Below are 24,285 nucleotides of genomic sequence, written 5' to 3'. Positions count from 1 at the left end.
CCTCACTCTCAAAAATGACTTCCTCAATTTGAAATTGACTTTTATTTACTTTAATTGAAATAGATAAGGTCAGATGGGTGTGTGTCACTCTAAATGAAGGTTATTCGAGATCAGCTAATAGAGGCAGCAATAACTTATACAGATTTTTAATCAAAATATAACAGATCAGCCTTCAATGAAAAGACAAAATTTTTTGGTCTGTCTTTTTTACTGTTTTTTTTTGGACTGCCGATCTACGAATCAATTGCGGCTATTTTCTGGCAATCTGCCAGCTATGTTTTTTACAATACGTTCGTACCCTTCACATTCTAGCTTTTGGCACCGTTTAATTTCTGCTAAATGTATATGCTGAGTTGTCGCCATGACGTATTGTTTTATTTGCTCTGCCTTTATGAGTTCCAAGAGAGAAAATTTTTTGAAATGCCGCAACGAAATGTTTTTTCTTTGTGACCTAAGTTTTAGTTTACGTTTTTACAAATCAGTTTTGAAGAATGTTTTCCCAATCAGTTTTTTAGGTGGCCGAATTAATTAAGGTTTTCAAAATTCTGAGACTAGTTATTTCGTTAAAGCTGTTAGCCTAGTCTGTTTTCTTAGACAATCAGTTTTTGTCTATCATGCATTTGTCCTAATAAAACCAAGTATTGTTGTTTCAAGATTTTACAGTGAGTTTTCCCTTTCAGAATCTTGTAAGATTTGCATCTGTGCAGATTTTTTGTATGGTCATTTGCGTGATTATCACGGTTCGAGTAGCTTTCGGAATTCTTCCGGCTTATTTATAGCAGAATTTCTATGTCTTCAGGCGACGTTTTGACCTAAAAGCAAATGTGCGGTAAATTGCCATTTAAACTAGATTGTTATTAATTGCTCTTGAACGCAGTTCATAGCAATTATTGTAAACGTGTGTGTCTTTTTTTTATGTAAAATTTTCGCTTGACAATTTTGACTTTTCGAGTGACTTTTACGCCCTTGACTTTTTGCGTTTCGCGTGATCTAAAGTTCTCTCTATCACAATTTCAAGCAGCTGAACTCAATTGGCGGCAATTTAATACTAAAAGTCAAATGAAAAGTGTGCCGAAACTGGTGTCATTTTTAAATTTAAATCTTAATAGTGGTATATGTTAACCTCTAATGTGGTTATTTGAAGTTCACTATTGAACTTTTTAGTCTCATTTAGGCTCCCCCTTCCTACCCCCCCCCTCCCTCTGAAGCAGGCTGCAATTGATTAGAGCTCCCACTAGTCGTTCAAGAGCAATTCTTCCGACGTTTAGTCGGTTATGTTTATTGGTAGAGAATTTGTTGTGCGCTACGTTATAACTTTCCTACTTTCAAAACAGTTTTTTGAGAGAATGGTGCATATAGATAACCGTTTTGTCGTCCTCTCCGATATATTTATTAATAGCCGCCCTCTTCTTCTCAGCCGGCTATTATAGCGCTCCTAATTTTTTTTCACTTCGTCGAACTTTTTTCGCTTTACCATTTTGCCGCTTTTTCAGCATTTTGCGTGAAATCTTTTCGACTTCTCTAGGCTAGTTTCTCTCTTCTCTCATTCTGCTAAAAGTGAATTTGAACATGAGTTGCTCAGCAAAGCAATTCAAAGTGAACAGAGTCAGAATAAAAAATTGAAGTCAGAAATAGAAACGGGATAAACCCATTAAGCCCAATTTTAGATGCCCGCTATTTGAACGTCGTTCCTATAAGTCTTAGTTACCATCTCTTATGCTTATTGGTATTGATAGTAGCCCCTGTAGCCTCTCTCTAAGAAACAGAAGTATGTTCAACTACGAAATGCCATCAAAATAAATTGGACTTAAAAAATGTTTTTGTACAAAAATCTTTTTTTCGATATCTTCTATTCTTTCAATCCCAATCATGCTTATGGGAATCAACGGCGGCTATTTTCCGGCAATCTGCCGGGTATGTTTTGACTAATAGCTTCCGTCAGCTGCTCACCGGCTTTTGTTTAGGTGGTCTCCTTTTTTAATTCGCTATACCTTTTGAGCACGTTTTTCGTTTTACATAAGTCACGTTTGACTCGTGACACTTCACTCACTTTTTCAACTGACTGGATTTTAAATTCGTTCACGCTTTAAGTTTAATTGCGCAATGTAGTGAATACGGTCAATGTCAAAAGCGCAAAATAAAAAGAAATGGGAGAAACCGATAAAGCGCGGTCATAAAGTCATAATGCATTTGGTTATCAAAGTTCATTAGAGCCATTGCTAGCTGACATGAGTATTAAGCTTAATAGCTTTCAGTTTAAAAGCTCAATGAAGTATAGTTTTCGAATCTCACTGAAACTGTACCACTTTTTGACACTTAGAAGAGAAATTGTGTCAGTTTCTGTCTCTTCTTTTTCTGTTTCAATTCTGATGTGCGTCGAGTGTGTCAACGGCGACTATTTTCCGGCAATCTGCCGACTATGTTTGTAGTTTGGTTTTAATTGGTTTTGGTCGACCCTGCATTTATACGATGCTGCATCGAGCTGGGATTTCGTAATAACTGTGTTTGAGAGCCTAATAATGCGTTTCAAGAGCAAAATTTCCTCTTGTCTCTTCAGTTAATTTTTACCTTTTTTAAAACGTATCCTTAATTTGGTTATTTGAGTACTTTTTGAGTTTTATAGTTTTTTGAACTAGTGTTCTTGGCAAAGTACCTTGATGCATTGTCGCGGTAAAGGATAATTTATGCATCGATTACAAGTGTTTTGTTTATAATTTGGCTTGATTTACTGGAATGAGGCTTTCTGTGCAAAGCTAGGGATCTTGTTTTGAATAGCCGCAAAGCGATAGCAGAAGCTATTATTGGTCTTTTTTTGGTTTTTCTATATCCTCAGCAAGATTTTTGTTACGACCATCTGACGTCACAATCACCAATTCCAATCTGCATGTTGTTCATTCGTTCATGCAGCTCAACTAAATTGCTTGCGTGATGGCATCTTTAACTCTTAGTGTAGAGTGTGATTTTTTGTTCATTCTCTCGGTAATATTTTAGGTCACACGTGACTTACCTCACTCTCAAAAATGACTTTCTCACTCTGAAACTGACTTTTCTTTATTATATTTCAAAGAGAAAAGGTCAAATTAGGGTGCGTGACTCTAATTAAATGATATTTAATGGCAGCTAATAGAAGCAACATAAGTTAAACTTTTTTAAAATACAACAGATCAGCATTTTGAAAAACAGTTTTTCCAGACTACAGATCTACGAATTTATTTTGGGTTTTTTCTGGCAATCTGCCATCTGTGTTTTTATTTTTGATAATTCATTATTTTGTGACACTTTGGGTCTTTGGAATTTCAGAGAAATTTTGTTTGGAAGTTACAATTTTATTAATATTTCAAAAATTAAGGCAAAATATTTTATTGCGTCGAGTCTTTGAAATCTGTTTTCACTGTAGTGGTTGGGAAAGAGGGATTCGTATTTCATTTTATTGAACTTCCAATGATATTTCCTTTTATCTTTTTTACTTTTCGATTCATTATCGAAATTCTGAAGATTACTTTTTCTTAATTTTGTTATCGGGATGAGTCTGTAACCTAGAACTTTGCACCCATTTGTCTTTGGCAAATATATATGCAGAGTAGTTTCCATAACCTATACCCTTATTTGCTCTGTCTTTACAAGCTATTAAAAGAGTTTTTTCAATATTTTCAAGATTTTTCAATTTTTTGTTTGCACTTGATTTCCTCTAGCTTTATGCAATTCGGAATTATTATTACAACTGCGAAGCTGTAAGCTGAGCGCAGCTATTTTGGGGTAATTTTGGTTTTTTGTTTTGTCTGACGCTCTTTTTCGTTTTATGTTCACACAGCAATGCTGAAAAAGTCAAATTTTCTGAATTACTTCTTCCTCTCATTAACGGTGTTTGCGAGCATAACGACATTTTGCGCTCTTTCTCGCTAGCAAAAGTTTTTAAGTAATTTGCGTGATTTGATTTTAATCATACGTGACTCACCTCAATCAATAAAATGACTTTCGAACTTTAAGACTTAAGTTTAATTTGAATTATTTTAAGGTCAAATGAACTCTTACGTGCAGTAAAGGTGCCTAATAAAAAGGCTTCTGCGGAGTGAAATTTTAGCAATCTTTATTAATTCATCTTGGAATATTTTTTCATACACGCCCATTTTTCAATTTAAAATCTCCGTCTGTTTCTATCTCTATTATACGGCTCGCTCGTAGGTCTATTTCGCAGCTCTTCCGGCAATCTGCCGGTAACAATCGCGAAGCTCAGCTGTGGGGGCTATTTTGCGGTGATCTTTGTTTTTGTTTCGTCTGGCGCTCTTTTTTCGTTTTACATTTATTCACACAGCAGAGCTGAAAAGTCAAATTTTTTTCAATAACTTCCTCTCTCTAACGGCTTTGCGCGCCTGACGTCATTTCTCTCTCTCTGGCGAAATTTTATAAGTCATTTGCGTGATTAGATTTTGATCATACGCGACTTACCTCACTCAATAAAATGACTTTTGCACTTGGAGAAGCCATGTAGAAGGTTACCAGAAAAGTATAACTTGAGACACAGCAATTATTCCTTTTTGCGTTACATTTCGAAAATAACGAACACTTTCTCTTTTCCAGGATGTAATTTTGTTAACATGAAATCAAACTACTGCAAAATCTAATTTATCAGGAACAAGAGAGGATAAAAAGCGTTTTAAACTCAAAGGCAAAAAATGGTCATTTATCAAAACATAGCTCCAATAAAATCTGCAGAAAAACTTATCTGCTATTTTAGATATAAATTTAAATCGAAATATAAACATAGCTGGCAGATTGACTGAATAGCGGCGAAATAGACCTGCGAGCCTCATAATAGAGATAGAAGGAGATGCAGATCTAAATTTTAAAAAAAAATCGACGCCGCTCACAAAGCAACTTAGACATTCTGATGAATTAATAATGGTTGTTAAAATTCTTTCCTTCCGCGGAAGCCTTTTTAATAGGTGCCTTTACTGCTCATATGAGTTCCTTTGCCCTTACACTAATTCAAATTAAACTTGAGTTTTAAAGGTCAAAGGAACTCATATATGCAGTAAAGGAGCCTAATAAAAAGGCTTCTGCTGAACGAATTTTAACAATCTTTATTAATTCATCGCGGAATGTTTTTTACATCGATTTTGAGCGGCGTCGTTTTTCAATTTAGATCTGCGCCTGTTTCTATCTCTATTATACGGCTCGCAGGTCTATTTCGCAGCTATTCCGGCAATCTGCCGGCTATGCTCATGTTTTGACTTATTTTTATGTCTAAAATAGCAGATGCATGATTAATTTTTTTGAAGTTCACAACGAATTTTGACAATGATTTGCGCGAACAGTAGTTCTGCAGTTATCCTGCTATAACTGTTAATTTTGCTTTTAAATTTCAGGATACAATGGCGCAAGCAGTGCGAATGCCAAATCACCGAAACTAGACAACAAAGCAGTGTTGGCGGTAAGTGCTGAAGTCGGTGGTAGCAGTCCTTACAAACCCAACAACGGGAACAAAGGGGGTAGTGTCAATGGCGGAATGTCCAAGGAATGATTACAGGTCAATGCAGTTCAGGTCAGGAGTCTTCGGAATATCACGTGAATTAGTATTGAAAAACAGGCGTCCCAAGCTCTTTAACTTAGCTACTGAGTAGCAAGGTGGGCTTTGAAACCTATTAACAATACTTCACCATTCATCCTATTCGTCTATCGATATGTGCAATCTACCAATTTGAAGGAATACGATATATTTTGAGATGTGGAATAGTGAAAGAAACTTTGATTTTTTGATGTGACGTATGGATTGAAAGTAAATGTCCTTGTCAGTGCGTGTGACGTTCAATGATAAGCCCAACCCAACCCCACCCCATCTGCAGCCTTCCTATAGACGGCGCATTCAAAAATGCTTCGGTTTTATCCCATCTGACGTGCAGTACATACAAATGCATTATTGCATCAACCGAATATTACAGTTTGTAATTCTCGCTATAGGCAAATTTTACTGAGTCGTAAAAGCTTTTATTAGCTGAAGCAAAGCTGTTTACCATTGGAATTTAAAATGACGTGGCACAATTAGTGAATTTTTAAAGATGGTTCTTTAAGCCGTAACAAAACATTTTATGAACAATTTTGCCACGATTTTCAATTCTCAATTAGAAGAACATTGTTGCATCTATAATCCATCACCGAATTTCAAGAATTTGGATCTTCTAATTGCGAATATAGACTGTATATAGTCCTTTAGAGGACAAGAGATCGAAAAAAAGCATAGCAAAAGGCCAAAATTTTCCAAAAGGAGCTGATTATTTGTAAGATGTGTATGTGGTTGAACTCAAGTTGACCTATAAAAAAGAGAACAAATGCATTACTACAATCAAAATCAAGAGATCTATCTGCAGATTATATTTCCATACGTTGCTTGTAGTCTTCACCGCATTCAGGATCAAATTAAAAGTGCGAACTGAATTGAATGAATGATGTCAATGAAGATAGAGGGCTATATTTTCCGAAATTTTTAATGTAGATCTAGATCAAAGCATTAATTATAAAATTTTTCTTACAAACGTCTCTTTTCTCGAGAGAGCAAACGACAGGATGCTACGGTTCTGGGTTCGCTATCACAGATCAACAGCTAAAGCGAAAAACGATGAAATGTTTCCTAGCCTAGTTTAACCGAGCCGGCGATTTCCAAGGTCACTGAAAAAAGTTAACCAATTCAACCTTAATAAATAATCCAGAAAAGTACTGTTTTTTTAATTGCTCTCAAACGAAGTTTGTAGCAATTATATTAGTCCTGTCGGTCTTTTTTATGCAATTTTTTGCTTGACCATTTTTTGTCCCACCCATTTGACTTTAGGTCCTCTGATACGGTATAAATAGGTAACACTGGGAGAGAATTAATTTATCTTAGAGCCTTAAGCCCTAACAGTCTCTAAGAATGGGATTCACAAAAACTCACACTCACACCCCCTCCCACTCACTTCACCTCCACAACATTCAATTCCGTAACAAAATGCAACGCACCCAAATTTTGATTGCTTTCTGTAGAGGGAAGACATTAAAACCTATAAATCAAATCCGATTAAATACGGGAGGCATTCGAGAAGTTAATATCTACGAGCTAACATCTTAGGATGATGGAGTCACCTAACTAGATCTTCTCGTCCAAGGTCGTGATTAGAAAAAAAGACATCTTTATGATCCATTCATTGTAAAACGATCACAAACGGTAGAAAGTTTAATGTTTACTGGAAAAGTCGCGGAGCAAACAATATACCGTTACTAGGAAAGTTAAGGGGACTCGATATACCGTATTGGATAAGTAACAGGGGGGGACATTATACTCTTACTGGGCAAATCACGGGGTGAGAAAAATTTCAACTTTGAAATCATTTTTGTGCCCATGAAAGTATTAACCTCAAGCCAGTTTTTACACAGAAACTGGCGGCCAGTTTCTTAACACAATTTTTGATGCTCAACTTAATAGAATGGTTTCACAAATTATAAACGAGTTCCGGATTTTTTTTAGTACTTGTTGTCAATAAAACTGGTGTGATACAATGTAGTTAGAAATTACAATGATCTTTATATTCATCATGGATTTAAATTGCTTCTAAAATGAGTGCAGATTGGGCTCAATTACGCTTCTGTGTAAGTTGCGTTGGCGATTTCGAAAATCAACTCACAACTCTCATAAAATGTTACTTACAGTAAAAAAAGACAACATTATATGTAAAGAACAAATAAAATTTAGTTGAGAAATCTCTTGGTACATTCTGGAAATACTATTGAAAATAAGCGGAAAATTTCAGACAGAAATCGCTATTAAGTTTCTTTGTTAAAAGACCCGGACCTAGCTTCAAGTGTAAATCAGTACTGAATCTTTTTAACTCCATCATGTTTTTTTAGTCGCTGGTTAATTGCTCTCGAACAAAGTTTGTAGCAATTATCGGTCCTGTTGGCCTTATGGGATTTTTCGCTTGACCGATTTTTCGTCTGACCCATTTGACTTTTCGTCCTCAAAAACGGGATAAACAGGTAGCGTCCAGCGGGCATTAGTTGTATGCGAGTCACAGAAACTGTTTTGGACACTTATACTTGTGTGAAGGGCGGTTCATAGAAATTGACTCCACATCCCCCCCCCACACACACACACATACAACCCCCCTCACTTCACCCCCCCTCCCCTGCACATTGTTCAGGCCGTAAGTGCCCCGTGCAGCCAAAGACCCCTCCCACTAATGCTTAGAGGAATGTGATTCTTGCAGATGGGGTTTGATTAATGGCCGCTGTCAGCCTCTCAACCGCTATTATTTAGGCGCTCTCCTTTTTACAATTCAAAGAAATTGAATTGTATTGGGGCCCGGTCTTTTTTTAAGATCTGTTCACACATTTTCATGATTTTTGAAGTCAAATCGGAGTAGTGATTCTGGTCACGCCGAAACAGGAAGTGGAGCGAGTGGTTTTGCGGCGTAAAATTTTTTTTTATCTGAATTTTTAAGAAATGGGTTTCCCAATTCCATTTTAATCGGTTCCTGATCTAGTTTTTGTTTAGTCAATCAAACTTCTTTGAATTGTACGTCAGGACTTGTCCTGCTATTTTTTTTAGTTCGCTTTACCTTTTGATCACGTTTTTCGTTTTACATAAGACACGATTTTCACGCTTGACTCCTGACTTACTTAACACACGGTTCCAACTGAATGGATTTTAAATTTATTCATGCGTTAAATTACGCAATGAAGTGAATACGTTCAATGTCAAAAGAGCAAAATCAAAAGAAACTGGTTAAACCGATAAAGCCTGGTCATTAAGGCATAGAGCGTTCGGCTATCAAAGTTCATGAGAGTGATTGATAGCTGACACTAGTTTTAGGCTTTACAACTTTCAGTTTTAGAAGCTGAATTAAGTATAGTTTTAGAATCTAACTGAAAATGTACGCCAAATTGAATCACTTTGGACAGTGACTAAAAAATGAAAAAAAAATCTTTTTTTTATTGCTCTCAAACGAAGTTTGTAGCAATTATATTAGTCCAGTCGGTCTTTTTTATGCGATTTTTCGCTTGACCAATTTTTCGTCTGACGCTTTTGACTTTTCGTCCTCAAAAACGGGATAAACAGGTAGCGCCCAGCGGGCATTATGTGCTCTTATAGACTTTCAGGTCTGCTTCAGCTCAAACTGTCTTGGAGACTTATACTTATACTTATGGTGTGAGGGGCGGTTCTTAGAGGTTGACACCCCCCCCCCCTTTGTTGACCCCCCACCCCCACTATTGGCTCCACCCCCACCGCGCTTTTGCCCCCCCCACCCAGTGCTGCCCCCATCAGCCCCCGGTGCACCCCCCGTGGCTAGCTACTGACCAAGCCAACCGCTCGCCGGTCGTTTGGGAGCAATTCGCCCGACGTTAGTCGGCTATGTTTTTTAGACTGACGCGTTCAAAACAAAATAATTCTTCTTTTATAATTCTATTCTTAATAGCCGCACAGCGATAGCTGGGGCTATTGTAGGCCTTTCTTGGTTTTCTTACGACTCGAAGAGGAGTATTGGTTTTCTTAAGGTTTTTTTTACCGGAAGTACTATTCGTTCAGACGATGTTTTGACCTAAAAGCGAAGGCGAGTAAAATTCCACTGCGAACTAAGTTTTTCTGAGCAAGAGAAGTTTTTTATCATGCGCTGCATTTATTGAATGACTTTTTGACATTGAAAAGTAGTTTTTGACTGAATGGCACAAACATAACCGTTTTTAGCCGTTTTTTTTCATCTATGTGGCCTAGTTTTTTTGCTTGTAAATTGGTTTTTTGTAGAAATAATTTTTTTGATGCTATATTGAAATGTAAACCTCGGAATTTGATACGACAGTGCTTTGAAGAGCCTGAAAATGCGCTTGAAGTTCAAAATTGGCACATTTCTTGATTTTTTAATTGCTCTCAAACGAAGTTTGTTGCAATTATATTAGTCCTGTCGGTCTTTTTTTATGCGATTTTTCGCTTTACCGATTTTTCGTCTGACGCTTTTGACTTTTCGTCCTCAAAAACGGGATAAACAGGTAGCGCCCAGCGGGCATTATGTGCTCTTATAGACTTTCAGGTCTGTTTCAGCTCAAACTGTCTTGGAGACTTATACTTATACTTATGGTGTGAGGGGCGGTTCTTAGAAGTTGACACCCCCCCCCCTTTGTTGACCCCCCACCCCCACTATTGGCTCCACCCCCCACCGCGCTTTTGCCCCCCCACCCAGTGCTGCCCCCATCAGCCCCCGGTGCACCCCCCCCCCCCCCCGTGGCTAGCTACTGACCAAGCCAACCGCTCGCCGGTCGTTTGGGAGCAATTCGCCCGACGTTAGTCGGTTATGTTTTTTAGACTGACGCGTTCAAAACAAAATAATTCTTCTTTTATAATTCTATTCTTAATAGCCGCACAGCGATAGCTGGGGCTATTATAGGCCTTTCTTGGTTTTCTTACGACTCGAAGAGGAGTATTGGTTTTCTTAAGGTTTTTTTTACCGGAAGTACTATTCGTTCAGACGATGTTTTGACCTAAAAGCGAAGGCGAGTAAAATTCCACTGCGAACTAAGTTTTTCTGAGCAAGAGAAGTTTTTTATCATGCGCTGCGTTTATTGAATGACTTTTTGACATTGAAAAGTAGTTTTTGACTGAATGGCACATAAAGACAACCGTTTTTAGCCGTTTGTTCATCTATGTTTAGTTACTATCAAGTCTGGAAAACTTGAAGTGTAGAGTCGAATCTCATCATGGAACAAATTCCTAGCTCTCTCTCGCTCTTTCTGTGTTGGCTGGCTTTTCTTTCCTTCTCATTCTCCATCACGTTTATTCTCGCACTCTCTCTCTCTCTCTCCTTCCTTTACTCTTTTGTTGATGGCGCACTTCATCGGCTGTTATGTGGCGTGATGTCATCGTCTATTACCCTAATCTCAGGCCCCTTCAATTAAGCCAAAGCTATCCTAACTAAACAGTGGCTAGGTACTGACAAGGCCAACCGCTCGTCGGTCGTTAGAGAGCAATTCGCCCGACAGTCGGTTATGTTTTGTTAATTTTTGGCTTTTTTCTCTAAATTTCTTCATTTTTGAATCTTTCAGCCGTCTTTTTGTCAAAAATCAGTTAATATGGCAATTTTTTGATTATTCATATACTCAACCCCTCTTTCTACCTCAATGTAATTTTGTTTTAAAATATGCTAACCCTGGTTTTATCTCGTTCCGGTTTTATCACGTCCCGTTTTTATCTTGTTATGCTACAAGTTTTTAGATACTGCTCTTGACAAGTGTATCTCTAAAAAGCGCAGAAAGCGTGTTAATACTCCATTCTTCTATTCTTCGGCAACCATGCATTGCTCGAACAAATTAAATACCGCCAAGCGGGGCCGCAAGCAAAACGTTGCAACCCTTGAAGAAGAGTTAGGGATTTTTATTGAAATGGATAAGCAAGTTTTTCTCAACAGTGTTAAAACATTCACGACAAACGAAGCCTTTGCTCTGCTGAAAAAATTGAATGGTAGAAGCACCTTTCCCAGCAAAGTTTTTTTATAAAAGAAGAGTGGCGTCCAGTAATCTCGATAAAGCGAACCTTTTCAATCAATTCTGTCTTTCAGACTAAAACGTCAGACTCTCTGTGTAATTTCAATTTTGGTAACAGAATCAAGCTCTCGGAGTTTAGGTTTAGCATACTTGATATTCACGAGCAACTTTTACAAGTGCCTGATAGTTCGATAGCGGCCTGCGATGGTTTGCCTCAAACTAATTTAAAAAAAGCAGCGGATTCTTTAGCGCCCATTTGCTATCTCATTTTTACCTACGTTATAAATACTTTTAAATGGCCAGAAAACTGGAAATGTGCTTTCATAACACCAATTTTTAAAAAAGGATCAAGAGCTGACGTCGTAAATTACGGACCTATTTCTATTCTTCCAAGGGTATCGTTAATTATTGAAAAGTTTCTTTTTATATACATTTATGATAATGTTAAAGATCGTCTGAATACTAGACAACATGGCTTGCGCGCCAAACATTCAACTGTGACTCAGCTTTTAATCTTTTTGCATGAATTGTATCTGAACTTTGTTGAAAATGTAGAGCAAGTTGTCGTTTATCTCGACTTCTGTAAAGCGTTTGATTCAGTCGATCACCCCTATCTGCTCGTGAAGCTGACTAACTTTGGTTTTGACGAGAATTTCGTGGTCCTTATTTCCTCTTATCTTGAAGATAGGAAACAAAGAGTTAAAATTGGTAACATTTTGTCGGATTGCTTGCCTGTCTCTAGTGGTGTGCCGCAAGGCAGTGTTTTGGGACCTATTCTATTTTTGATTTACATTGATGACATGCATGAAGTTCCAGAGTTTTCAAAATTGTTCTGTTTTACCGACGATGCCAAACTTGTATGCCAAAAAGATTCTTGCGTAAAATCTGTTCAACACGATCTTTGTGCTCTTAGGTTATGGTCTTATTGTAATTCACTTTCCTTCAATATTCAGAAGTGTGGCTACCTACATTTCAACAGGTCATCCACCGATGCCTTGTTTATCGGAAACGACGAACTATCTTGGCTCGAGCGGGTCAGCGACCTGGGTGTTGAATTATCTTGTTCACTCAAGTGGGGAGCTCATTTAAGGATCAAATTTGTCAAAGTTTGCAGAGCTCTTAATTATTTGAAGCATAGTGTTCCTTCAAATCTTTTCCCTGGAGTTAAATTCAATCTATACAAAGCATGTGTTATCTCTGTGTTATTGTACGGTTACCGTGCTTGGTACCCTGATATTTGTGAACTTCGGAAGCTTGAAAATTTGAATTATCATTGACTTCGTTGGTGTTTGGGTTGTGATAACTATGAAAAATCATTACAGAAGTCTCATTCGTTGCCGATCAGTTATCAACTCATTGAAGAAGATCTTCGGTTTTTTTTCTGGCAATAGTGAATGAAAAGAACTGCATTAGTTTCGATGATTACTTCAAAGTTGAAAAAAATCCGTTAACTTACGAGCGCAGAATCTGGAACGCCTGGTCCTTACGAGATCGAGAAAACGACTCACCGAAAAATCTTTTTTCTTCCGTGTTGAGAGACTAGTAAACGACGCTGCCGATCTCCTAAATATCAGTTTTAATTTTTTCAAGTCAAAATTTTCCCGACAAACCACAATTCACAACCTGCTGCTGGACTTAACGCGATCTAAATATGACATTTGTGTAACATATACTTAGTATCTAAAATGTAGATGTAATTTTTGTATAGCTTAACTCTTTACTTTCAGTTAATTTTAGCTTTTTTTGTAAAAAAATTTTGTGTAAAGCACCTGATTATAGTATTTTTTGTTTTACTGTACATCCTCTTATAGGTAATTCAAGTGTTTTACTACTACTACTACTACTACTACTACTACTAATCAGATTTTGGTAGTTTTTTTTCCAATTTTGCTCTTTTTTGTTCGAATTTTGGTTTTAGTTACTTGAAATAGTGTTTTTGTGCAACTTCCGGGACTTTAATTTTGTTTAAAAAATCAGTCCTTTTTTGGCGTAAAGTTCTTGAAAAACAGTTAAATTTTTTTAAAAAAATTCAGTCTTAAAAAAATTTTAACCATTTTTTTTGCAAAATGTTTTAATGTTTGGATTCTGTTTATACTTTATTTTCGTTCTATTCAGGAGGATGGGTCCTTGTCTCGGATGGCTCGTGGTCTTTCCTTTTTCTGGAATGCTGAACAATGAATTGTGTTGGTTTTTCTTGATTTTTTTTAATTTGATTTTTGACTTTCAAAAATCGAGAATTAGTCTTTTTGTTACGGTGATCTTTACATTGTGTCCATTTTCTTCACATTCAAGTTTGTATCGTTCTAGTTTTGCTCTGGCACCTGTATTTTTTTATTTGTTGCATTGATTTTTTCAGTTGTTAAAAAATTGAATGATTTCAACTTTTTCTTAGATTTTCGTTATTTCTTTGGTTTGCACTTGATTTCATTCAACTTAATGCTAGTACTGAAAGTACTGAGATTCTGGTAGAAAGCGTTTTCTAAAATTGCCACTTATTACTTTTTATTGCAAGGTTTTCCCGGCCTTGGTATTGTTTTGAAACAATTTTTTGCTTTTGAATTTTATTCTGTTAATTATGTCTTTTGTGAAAAATTTAATTTTTGAATTAGTATGAAATCATGTCTAGAATATATATACACAACTAGGAAAAAGTACGCGTTGTCATTTTCTAATTTGCAGTGATTAGAAATCTAATTGTAGTGGTTTTCTGATTCTTGAGTTTGATCATTCTTTTTTGAAAAATTTAATTTAATTTCTAAGATTAATATCTGCCGTTTGCTTTCGCCATCTTTTTGAGATTAGAATCATGAATTAGTTGATGCCATTGATCAAACTGTCAGTTTTTCAACCTATTAGTGTTTTGAGCATCATAATTATTTCGGACTTATTGACGTTACCAAACGTTTTCAATAGTTTAAATCTTTGCTGCATTTTTTTTCTCTGTGACAGTGGTTAATTTTCACCAGTTTTTTTATCAGTGCTGGGTAGGTAATGAGTTAGTGGTTGAATACTACAGTTAACGGCTTCAGCTGCAGTTTTGGTGTCTCTGTGATGTTTTGATGTTTTGACGTTTCGAGTCGCTTCCGGAATTCTTGGGCTATGTTTTTATTTCGTTAGTTTGTTATTTCGTTAGTTTGTTACGACCAGATGACGTCACAACCACTTCAAATCTGATTTTTGTTCATTATTTCATGCATTTTCAACTGAAGTGCGTGCGTGACGTCATTTTTTCGCTCTTAGTGGAGCGAGTTTGTTCATTTGCGTGATTAAATTTTTGGTCACACTTGACTTACCGCACTCACAAAAATGACTTCCTCACTTTGAAATTGAATTTTATTTACTTTAATTCAAAGAGATAAGGTAAAGTGGGTGTATGTCACTCTAAATGAAGGTTATTAAAGGGCAGCAAAAACTTATACAAATTTTTAATCAAAATGTAACATATCAGCCTTCAATGAAAAGACGAATTTTTTGGTCTGTCTTTTTTTACTGTTTTTTTTTTGAGACTGCAGATCTATTGTGGCTATTTTCTGGCAATCTGCCAGCCATGTTTCGACATTTTTTGTCTGGGAAATTTTAGTTTCTCGGAAATTGAAATGGATGGATAAATCATTGTCATTTGAATTGCAGTTTTTATAGGTATTAGTGTTCAATGAAATGTACTATGCCCTGGAATTCTTTGGAGATTTTTGGTGTTAAGGGAGTTGAGTTTTTTTATGCTGTTATAGTTCTAGACCCTTTCCTGTTTCACAATTGCTCTCAGAAAAATTTTGTAATAAATAATTTAGTCACATTGGTATTTTTAAGCAATTTTTGGTACTACCAATTTATCTTCTGACCGACAAATTGTTGTGAATTTTGATGAAGACCGAGGTAATTAAGTTTTCTCAGAGTTTTACTCGTCTAAGAATGCGATTATTCGGAATTGCTGAGAAGCATGGTACGAAGGGCTTTTTCTCCGAAAAGGCGATATAACACCATTTTTAGACTCATCTGGAAGCCCTGTAAAGTATGAGAATTGTGGCACAACTTCGACCTCAACTCCAGATCAACACCTCCCCTCGCGCAATTCTGTTGTTTAGGCGTAGATTCATTTTCCATTTTGCGTCATTTTAGATCATGATTTCTTTAAAATAGGGAAAAATATTACAGGTTTCTGATGGAAATGGTTTTCTTTTAGTTGGTGGATATGTTTTTCTGGGCATAAGTCTTTTTGACTAAGTCATAAACTTTTTAGGCTCAAATATTTTAATTTGAGGTTCTGACATGAATGTAAAAGATCTTTTAGGAGATGCTCTATAGCCATAAGTTTTGGTTTGTGTTGGAGATAATTTTATAATGGTTTGTTTTCTGATGTCAAACGTATCTTAAGATTTGATTTTTTTTTTCACTCCAATAGTATGAATTACAATTTTTTCGGGTTAAAACAAAGTTTGAGCAATCAGATGATAGTCATAAATGGGATCCTTCGTTTCTTGAATTTTTTTGTTGATCTTCGTTTAAACGATATTACTATATCCAGTTGTCAACTATTTCCTTTTGCCACTCAAATGCGTTGTGCAGTGCTTGCGGCAATTAACTTCGGAATCTTTGGTTTATCTTTGGAATTCTGAAGAGCATGGTTTCCATCGAGTCAGTTCGCTCGCGCATTTGGGCTAAGAACAAAGTTTTCATTGATCACTCATGCACTGCCTAACTCAGAAAGTGAAACTCAGAAAGTCAAAATCAGCAGTGGACAACTATCTTGAATTAAGTTCAAATATTCCTTTTTCCTTCAGTTATAAGTTAGTTTTTCTAACTGTCCTCTCTCTTTTGTTTATAGCTGTAAGCTGAGCGGAACTATATTGAGGTGCTCTTGGTTTTTTACGACTCGAAGGTCTTGGTTTTTTTTACCGGAAATACTATTCGTTCAGACGGCATTTTGACCTAAAAGCGGAAGATTAAAATTGTCGTGTGAACTAATTTTCTCTGAGCGAGAGAGATTTTTTTGATGATGCGCTTCGATCAGTGAATCACTTTTTGACTTTGAAAGTGTTTTTTTTTTGACAGAATGACGCATTTGCATAAAAGTTCTGTTGGCTACTGGTCTGTCATTCTCAATTAAATTGTGATCTTTTTTGAAGAGCGGTGTTATAACTCCCATTTTCAACTCGCGAGGAAATACAGTTCAGTTCTAAGAATGAAATTAGGTGAAGATCTGTGAAATGAGGCAAAGCTGATTCTCCATTAGAAATTTAACATTACAGCAGGAATAAAATTATTCGACGAGGTTGATGGTTAGAGAGAATTATTTTGTTTCCTAATTGTTCAACTTGTAATTTGTTGAACAATCGGATAGTAGATTGTTCAGTTGTTCGAGTTCTGAAAAGAATGCACCACTCAAGGGGACATGACGGCTGGACGAAACTGATTATCGGACTGCATGTCATCACATTTTTTCAATCGGCAACTTAAAAAGATGGAGGTCCATTGAGCAACGTGTCGTTATGCAAACTTTTTCTTCCAGAGCGCAAATTAATAGATTTTTCGTTGTATTTGGTTGTTGAAATATTTTGTTATTTTATAAAAGCGATGCGTCCCTTCCATTGTTCCGACCAGTTATGAAATTTTCAATCATATCAACGGCGTTTAAGCCGTCATCCGTAAGGGAACTAAATTTTCGTCCTGTTATAGGTGTGCATCTGTTCATTTCAGAAGAATAAGAAACTGCTCTCAAAATTCGTAGCAATTATATAGTGCTGCAGGTCTTTTTAAGTGCGATTTGTCGTGCTACCGACTCTGCGTCTGACTGACCATTTCACATCTCTTCCTCAAAAAAGGGATCAAAAATAAAGCTCGGAGGTCATTAAGTTCTCATAAAGCCTTGCGGCTTACTAGTCTCTAAGCATGCGATTCGCCGAATCTTTTAAGAGACAGAATTCATGGTGTTAAGGGTGGTTCTTAAAGTGTGGCCCTTGAACCGCTCGCCAATTTTTTGAGAGCAATGCCCCCGACGTTGTCGGTTATGTTTTATTATTATATTTTAGTACAGTTGCTTCGATGATCGAATACATGCTTTAATCTTTTCTTTCAGTGTTAGCATGGGTATGCTTTTGCTGAAGAAGCCATTTTGCGTCGCCGGAAATGGGTACACTTAAATTCTGCGGGTAATTATCGAACAATAAAAGCAATGTCTCAGAGAAGCGAAAAGTCTCTACTCAGTTTGGGTGAAGCCTCCCTTTTGGATAATCAGTCAGGACTGCACGATGCTGTACTGCTGGATCCGATCAACGAGGAATCATTTGTGAACAACCTCAGGAAGAGATACAATGATGACAAAATATACGTACGTTCTATTGTTTATATACTCTTATATTTTTTGGAGACTAATGTCCGCCATGTGCTATAGCGCTGAGATTAAGAATAAATAGAGGGTTCATTTCTTTTCAATTCTGTTAGTTTGTTAGGCTTTTAATGTGGCCTTAATTTGACCATTAAATGACGATGTTTTAATGGGATCTTGATCTTTTGTTGCGGGTAGGGAGTCTATATAATAAACCGCTAAAGTGGCCGGAATTTAGAGCGAAGCTTGAAGTGTTTTAAATGCTTGTATTGCTATGGTTTTCATTAATGTAAGGAGTATAGCTCCCTATTCTGTTTGCAGACGTACATTGGGAACGTGGTGGTCTCTGTGAACCCTTACAGGAAATTACCTATCTATGGTGAGGATGTACTCAACACATACGCGGAGAGAGAAGACTTTGAAGTTGAACCCCACATGTTAGTTACGCCGCCTTAAATGCTTGTTTTGTGACCTTATGTGTAAGATTATTTCTCTTACTGCTCGGAAAGGATCTTAGTCAGTGACTTTTTTTTACTCAGTGACTAATTTTTTTACTCACAAGCATGGCTGAATGATGTTTTGAAGAACTAATCTTGTTTTGGTCAATGGCATTGTTATTCTGATAAATTCTCTTAATTAGGTGCATTGATCTATCTAATAAGAAAATGCTTCTTAAATTATACCAGCTGCGCATCTCGCGCTCTGTCGGGAGTACAATGCCCCCTTTCTGAAATTTTTGAATTCTCAGTTCAATTTTAACGTGCTTGGTTTAATTTAACAATTTCACTGTAATGTATAGTTCCTGTTGCAGTTGTCAGAACTTTTGAGGGCAAAAAGGTTGCCTACACTTTGTAACGCGGTTGTCATACGAATTCATAATCCAATAGCATACAGTCTACAGATTTTAAAATAAACAGTCTGTGTATGTGAATGTTGTAGCTATGCTATCGCTGATGCCGCCTTTCGGTCAATGAGGCAATGGGGTAAAGATCAGTGCATCATAATATCTGGGGAGTCAGGGGCTGGAAAAACAGAGGCAAGCAAACAGGTTATGCACTACGTTTCCGAGGTGTCTGGCAAAGCTGAGATTGTCCGAAAAGTCAAGAACCAGCTACTCGAGTCTAATCCAGTGCTTGAAGGTTTAGTTTTTTTAAGTAAAAACTAAAATTTTCTCGTTGATACCGCCAATTTGTCTTGTGAAGTTACGTGAAAAATAGCTCAGAAAATCGACTGATTTCCATGATTCAGTTGGTAAATCAATTAATTAAATGAAATTAATTAATTGAAATTTATTGACTTCTAAAATACGGATTTTTAACTCCCTAAATTATGTCGAACAAAGCTATTCAAATTAATGATGCACCAACATATTGGATTTGAATGTATGAAAGCACCATGGGAGAAAGTATTTACAGCTCGCAGATACTCTTTAGCGGATAAAATAACTGATAGACCTAGCTATAGAGAGGGCTCTTTGATCTCATCGTTGATTATCAGTTTTAGATTGCATTGTTCCACTGTCTTTTATGTATGATCTTCTCAAATCCTCCAGAAATTGTCAAGAGAAAACAAGATTAGTTGAAAAAGTTGAAGCATTTTTTTGCGTGAATAGTTTTTGGCTTACATCATTTACCTCAGTCTGATAATGACTTTTGCTCTGTAATTGATTTTGCCTACTTTAGGGATGTCTCAATCCAATTGAAGAATAATTGAGTTCAGCTTTAAAGTACATACGTCTAAATTAAATGAAGAAAATGTTAAATTCTTATTTGTCCGTGTTGATTAACAAAGTGCAGAGGGCTTTTTACGTGTTTTGTTTATAGGTTTTATTTAAAAGCTTTCCACTTTTGATTTCAGTAACAATCAGCAAATTAATTGTTAATAGCCGCAAAGCTCATTCGGCAATTTGACTGATTTTTGCAATTTTTGGATCGAGTTATTGTCAGTGGTTTTCTCAATCCATTGAATGACCATTCTAGGTATAGTTTTTTGGCGCTGACTTTAAATCTGCATTTTGTTCAATCGTTCATGCAATTTCAACTGAACTGCGTGAGTGACGTCATTCTTAACTCTTAGCGGAGCGTGTTTTTTGTTCATTCCCGTGATTTTTTATTAATTGCTCTCGAACGTAGTTTGAAGCAATTATATGAAACGCGTGTCCTTTTTATGCAAAATTTTTGACTGACCGTTTTGACTTTTTGAGTGAATTTTATGCCCTTGACTTTCGTTTTACGTGTCTCATTTACAAGTGTCAGGAACTAAACGTTAGTGGCGGTAGTTCGCTCTTAGCAGAGCTATTTTTTTCATTCGTTGATTAAGTGTTTGGTCACATGTGTCTTCCCTCACTCTCGAAAATGACTTCCTGACGATCATATCGACTTTTCTTTACTTTAATTCAAAGAGATAAGGTCAAGTGAATGTTTGTCGCTCTAATTGAAGGTTTTTTAAGAGCAGCTAATAGAAACAGGAATAAGTTATACAGATTCTTAGTCAAAATTCAAAATCTCAGTCCTTAGTGAATAGAATGAACCTCTTTTTTGGTCTGTCTTTAATACTCTCTTTTTGAGGCCGCAGATCTACAAATCTATTGCGGCTATTTTCTTGCAATCTTCCAGCTATGTTTAGTTTTGCCTTTTAAATATCGTCGTCAAATGTTTCTTGTGTCTGTTTGGCCTGCAGAGGCCAAAACAATTTTTAAATTACTTTTTCTGATTTGTTTTGGGCATTGACTCTGACATTGCCGTTTATCTAAAGGGCAAACCGCGAAGCGTTAGCGAGGCTTATTGTGACACAAATATTCTTTATAATTCGCCGTCGTCCCCGCTTTTGTGGTAGCATTTTATCACAGGATACGATTGCTGAATTCAAATGGCAACATTTTATTGTATTGCTACCACTCATCAGCTGATTGTGTGCGTGAAGTCATTTGCTGCTGTATTCGTTATGTGTATCTTGGAGATTTTAGTTACCAACCTTGTTCCGAAGCCTTTCAAAGGGGTTTTGTTCATTCTTTCGTGCATTTTTAAATAATTTTTTGATCTCGTAATTTGTTAGTGTGGCCTCCTCTTTGTGTACATGAACCGATAAGAGTTTTTTCATTTGGGTGAATAATTAGCCACATCTTTCTTATCTTTTTTAGTTTTTTTCGCTCTAATTGTTCCGACCCACCTTGGTGGGGGAGGAAATATATGCTCAACCGGGGTTTTTTGTTCAGTCAATTTTGGCCGATATATGAAAAATCGATATATTCATCGTAAAGAGTTGTGTGCGGTATCATTAGAAAGCCGTTCCGGCGTAGAATATAGAATTAAAATGATTTCTATGAGTTTCGTCTTTTCCACGTAGTTATCGAGGTTTATAGTTCGTTGAACATTGACTCCTTTTTTGCCAGTTTTACTTAAAAATTTGTGAAAATTGTCAGGAAAAGGTATATTTTTATAGCTGTAAGCTGAGCGTAGGTATATTTTGCGGTGTTCGTGGTTTTTTACAATCTAAAGAATCTGGATTGTATTGGGATGCTCTATTTTAAAGATCTGTTCACATTTTTGTGGCTTTTTCACGTCAGTGAGAGTCAAATTAGAGTGTTGGGTTTATCACGCTGGAGACGTAGAGGAAGGGCGAAAACGAGCAGGTTTGAAATGTTGTTTTTTTTTCGAATTAGCTTGTGGAACAAAATTTCGGTTTTTATGGCGAGAAGTTTTGTGCAAGTGGGGCAATTTGACGTCTGTTTTCCGTCTTTCTTCTATTGAGTGTTATTGATATGACGAATATGCGTTTTAGTTGTGCCTATTAACAATAGTTTTTATTCATTAACGTGTAGCTATTGATATTTATGACTTCGACATAAATTATTGCCATAAATTATCAGTTAATTCCTGATTTTTGGCGATTTTTGTTATTTCTGTAGTCTCATCACTGTTTCAGTAATGACAGGTCTTATTGGTTCCTAGTAAGCTAGTAATTTTCATGACTTTGAGTATGTTTGTTTTCAAAACACTCTAATGAATTTTTCAGTTTTGCAAATATTTGATGAACTATTTGTTGTCTTATCCTTTAATCTTATTAGGTTGTTTCAGTTCGAAACTAATGCTTTCTATGATTTTCTGTGAAACTGTTTGTTTCTAGTAGTATTTATAGAGTTTTTGAGTTTCGCAAGTTTTCATTGTTCAGTTTGTCTAATCACTTAGTCTCGTTAATGACAAATCTCATCTTTTGTTAAGGATGCCCCAATCTCACTTTCAGCTAGTGTTTTCTATTGTTTCAGTTTGTCTAATTATGGTTCACAGCGGTCTTTCAAATGAAAGATGATTTTTTAAAGTCTTGCTTGTTTTTTGTTTTTCTTGTGGTCATCTTACTTAGTGTCAAGAGGAACAATTTTTATTGGCCTTTCTGTAAGGTGTAAGTTGGTGAACTTATTGGCTGCAAATTTTAGCTATCTTATTTATTGACTAAGATACCGTTCTTTTTCGAAATGTTTATGTGAATTTGTGAATCTTTAAGTGAATTATTTGTAGCTCTACTGTCCCCTTTAAAGCCATTAGCTTTTCCTGAATGTCAATCTTATGTTTTTTTATCTATTGACGATGCGGTGATTTTGATTTTAAAGAGAAATGAGTTGTTCTGAACTGTCATCCCTATTGTTTGCCAACAATTCGGTTAAATTTTTCAAAATTCAGTCCAATGATGCCTCAATTACGCACCAATAATGCCACTATAGCACCATGTATTCGCATTTGCTGGAAGAACCAATCTGAAAACTGCTGACGCAGGCTTGACACTTTCTGCAGTTTTTTGTCTTACTTCAGATTCCTAGGATAGCGTTCTGTAATTAGCTTGCTGGTTTTTCCTAATAGAACTTTCCTAATATAATTACCCGAAATTCATTTAATTCTTTCATTTTTGTTTCATTGACTTTCTTTGTCAAAGTATATTTTTCGCTAACAGATGGAACCATTATTTTACCGGTCGAGCAGCAAAATCAAGGCTTGTTTTAGTTTTATCGTGGTTTTTTTTACAATAAATATTGATCGAATTGTTTAGGGCGCTTTATTTCGCTAAAAAAATTTTGCAATTTTTGTTGTGTTTTAGTTACCAGATTGTTATCGTGCCGGAATGAATTCAAGTTTACGCTAAATTTTTGCCAGATTTTATTTACATGCAAATGAGGCCCAATGAACATAAATTATATATATTCAGTTAGACGTTCTTGGTAAATTTGTTTTCAGTTCTTTATTTGTTGTTATTTTCTTATTTTATGACTTAATCTCAATGATGATAGTTTCCATTGGCGTCCTATAGCTGCAAGTTAATTGTTCCGACCCTCTTGAGGGGGGAGGAACTATATACTCAACTGGGTTTTTTTTAATAGCCGCCCTCATCTTCTCAGCCGGCTATTATAGCGCTCCTATTACAATTCAAAGAATTTGAATTGTATTGGTGCGCTGTGTTTTTTTTTTTTAAGATGTGTTCACACATTTTCAATGACTTTGATCGTTCAAAACGGGATAAACAGGTAAAGCCCAGCGGGCATTAAGTTTCATTAGATGCCCAATGTGGGCTTTAGTAGTCCTTCAAGTGCTTATAGTGGTGCAGCTGCTGGGATGGCCTTAATTTAAGGTTAAAAGGTCGTTTTTAGGAGTTTTTGGGCTCAAAATGGCGCAATTTTCATGTTTTTTGTAATTTTTTTGAGTTTCTTTGTTTGATTAGTCTTAGGTTGAAGTTTTTAAAAATTGATTAAGGTCGTTTGCGACACAAAATTGCTTGTTATGGCCATTTTATGAGCTATAAGTTTTGGTACTACAAACACAAACTCGCGAAAGGATACTAATTTTTGCAATTCTATTCAGGTTTTTTGAAAATTTTTGTCATTTTTTGAGTTTTTTAGCCCTAGGTGCCAAGAAACCTCCTCTAGAGTTTGATAAAGAGTTTGATGATAGATTACTGCATTGTTTCTAGTGGTAATGGAATGGTTTTCAACTTTTTGCCATCATGAATTTTAGCATTTTTTGACAAAGCGTGCAATTTTTTCATATTTTTTTTGACATTGTCATTATTCATGTTGTTTGAATCCCAGGGGCCAGAAAACCTCATTAGCGGTTGGATGATAAATTACTGAAACATTTTTAGTTGCCATGGAATTGGTTTCATCTTTTGAATATCACAAATTTTAGCAATTTTTTTTGACAAAATTCGCATTTTTTTCAGGTTTTTGAAAATGTACGTCATTTTTTCAGTTTTCCAGCTTCAAGGACCAGGCAGTCTCCTTTGAGGTTTGTTAATAGGGCACTTCATGGTTTCTAGTAACAATGGAATGGTTTTTAAAGCTCGGAATTGGGTTACTGGATAGCCTCTAGAGTCATAGAAATGATTCTGAAGATATTTTTATCACGATTTTCAGCAACAATTTCTGATAATTTGCAATTGATTTCTTAAATTTTTTGGTCATTTTCAAGTTAATCGATCTT

The 24,285-nt window shown here is 36.1% G+C and overlaps 3 protein-coding genes across 6 annotated transcripts in view; 2 read left to right on the top strand and 1 right to left on the bottom strand.

Moving 5' to 3' along the window:
* LOC142337518 (uncharacterized) overlaps positions 1-6,530 on the top strand; it is a 68,718-nt gene extending 62,188 nt beyond the window's left edge. Inside the window, exon 17 of the mRNA XM_075386842.1 lies at positions 5,367-6,530. Within this exon, the coding sequence (XP_075242957.1) occupies positions 5,367-5,521 (155 nt within the window). The 3' untranslated portion in view covers positions 5,522-6,530. The remainder of the gene's footprint in view (positions 1-5,366) is intronic.
* The window catches only part of LOC142337648 (uncharacterized), a 422,288-nt gene that overhangs the window by 137,620 nt on the left and 260,383 nt on the right, over positions 1-24,285 (bottom strand). The gene's annotated exons all lie outside the window — the stretch shown is intronic.
* The window catches only part of LOC142337631 (unconventional myosin-Ia-like), an 85,552-nt gene continuing 78,843 nt past the window's right edge, over positions 17,577-24,285 (top strand). For both annotated transcript variants that reach the window (XM_075387019.1, XM_075387010.1), the window contains exons 1-3: positions 17,577-17,824; positions 18,143-18,258; positions 18,761-18,960. In XM_075387019.1, coding sequence (XP_075243134.1) covers positions 17,669-17,824; positions 18,143-18,258; positions 18,761-18,960 — 472 coding nt within the window. In that variant the 5' untranslated portion in view covers positions 17,577-17,668. The remainder of the gene's footprint in view (positions 17,825-18,142; positions 18,259-18,760; positions 18,961-24,285) is intronic.

This window comes from Convolutriloba macropyga, chromosome 1, assembly GCF_964194025.1.
Source record: "Convolutriloba macropyga chromosome 1, txConMacr16.3, whole genome shotgun sequence".
Lineage (NCBI taxonomy): Eukaryota > Metazoa > Xenacoelomorpha > Acoela > Convolutidae > Convolutriloba > Convolutriloba macropyga.
Note: the sequence above shows the minus strand (reverse complement) of the source record. Positions and strands in the feature narration are given on the sequence as shown.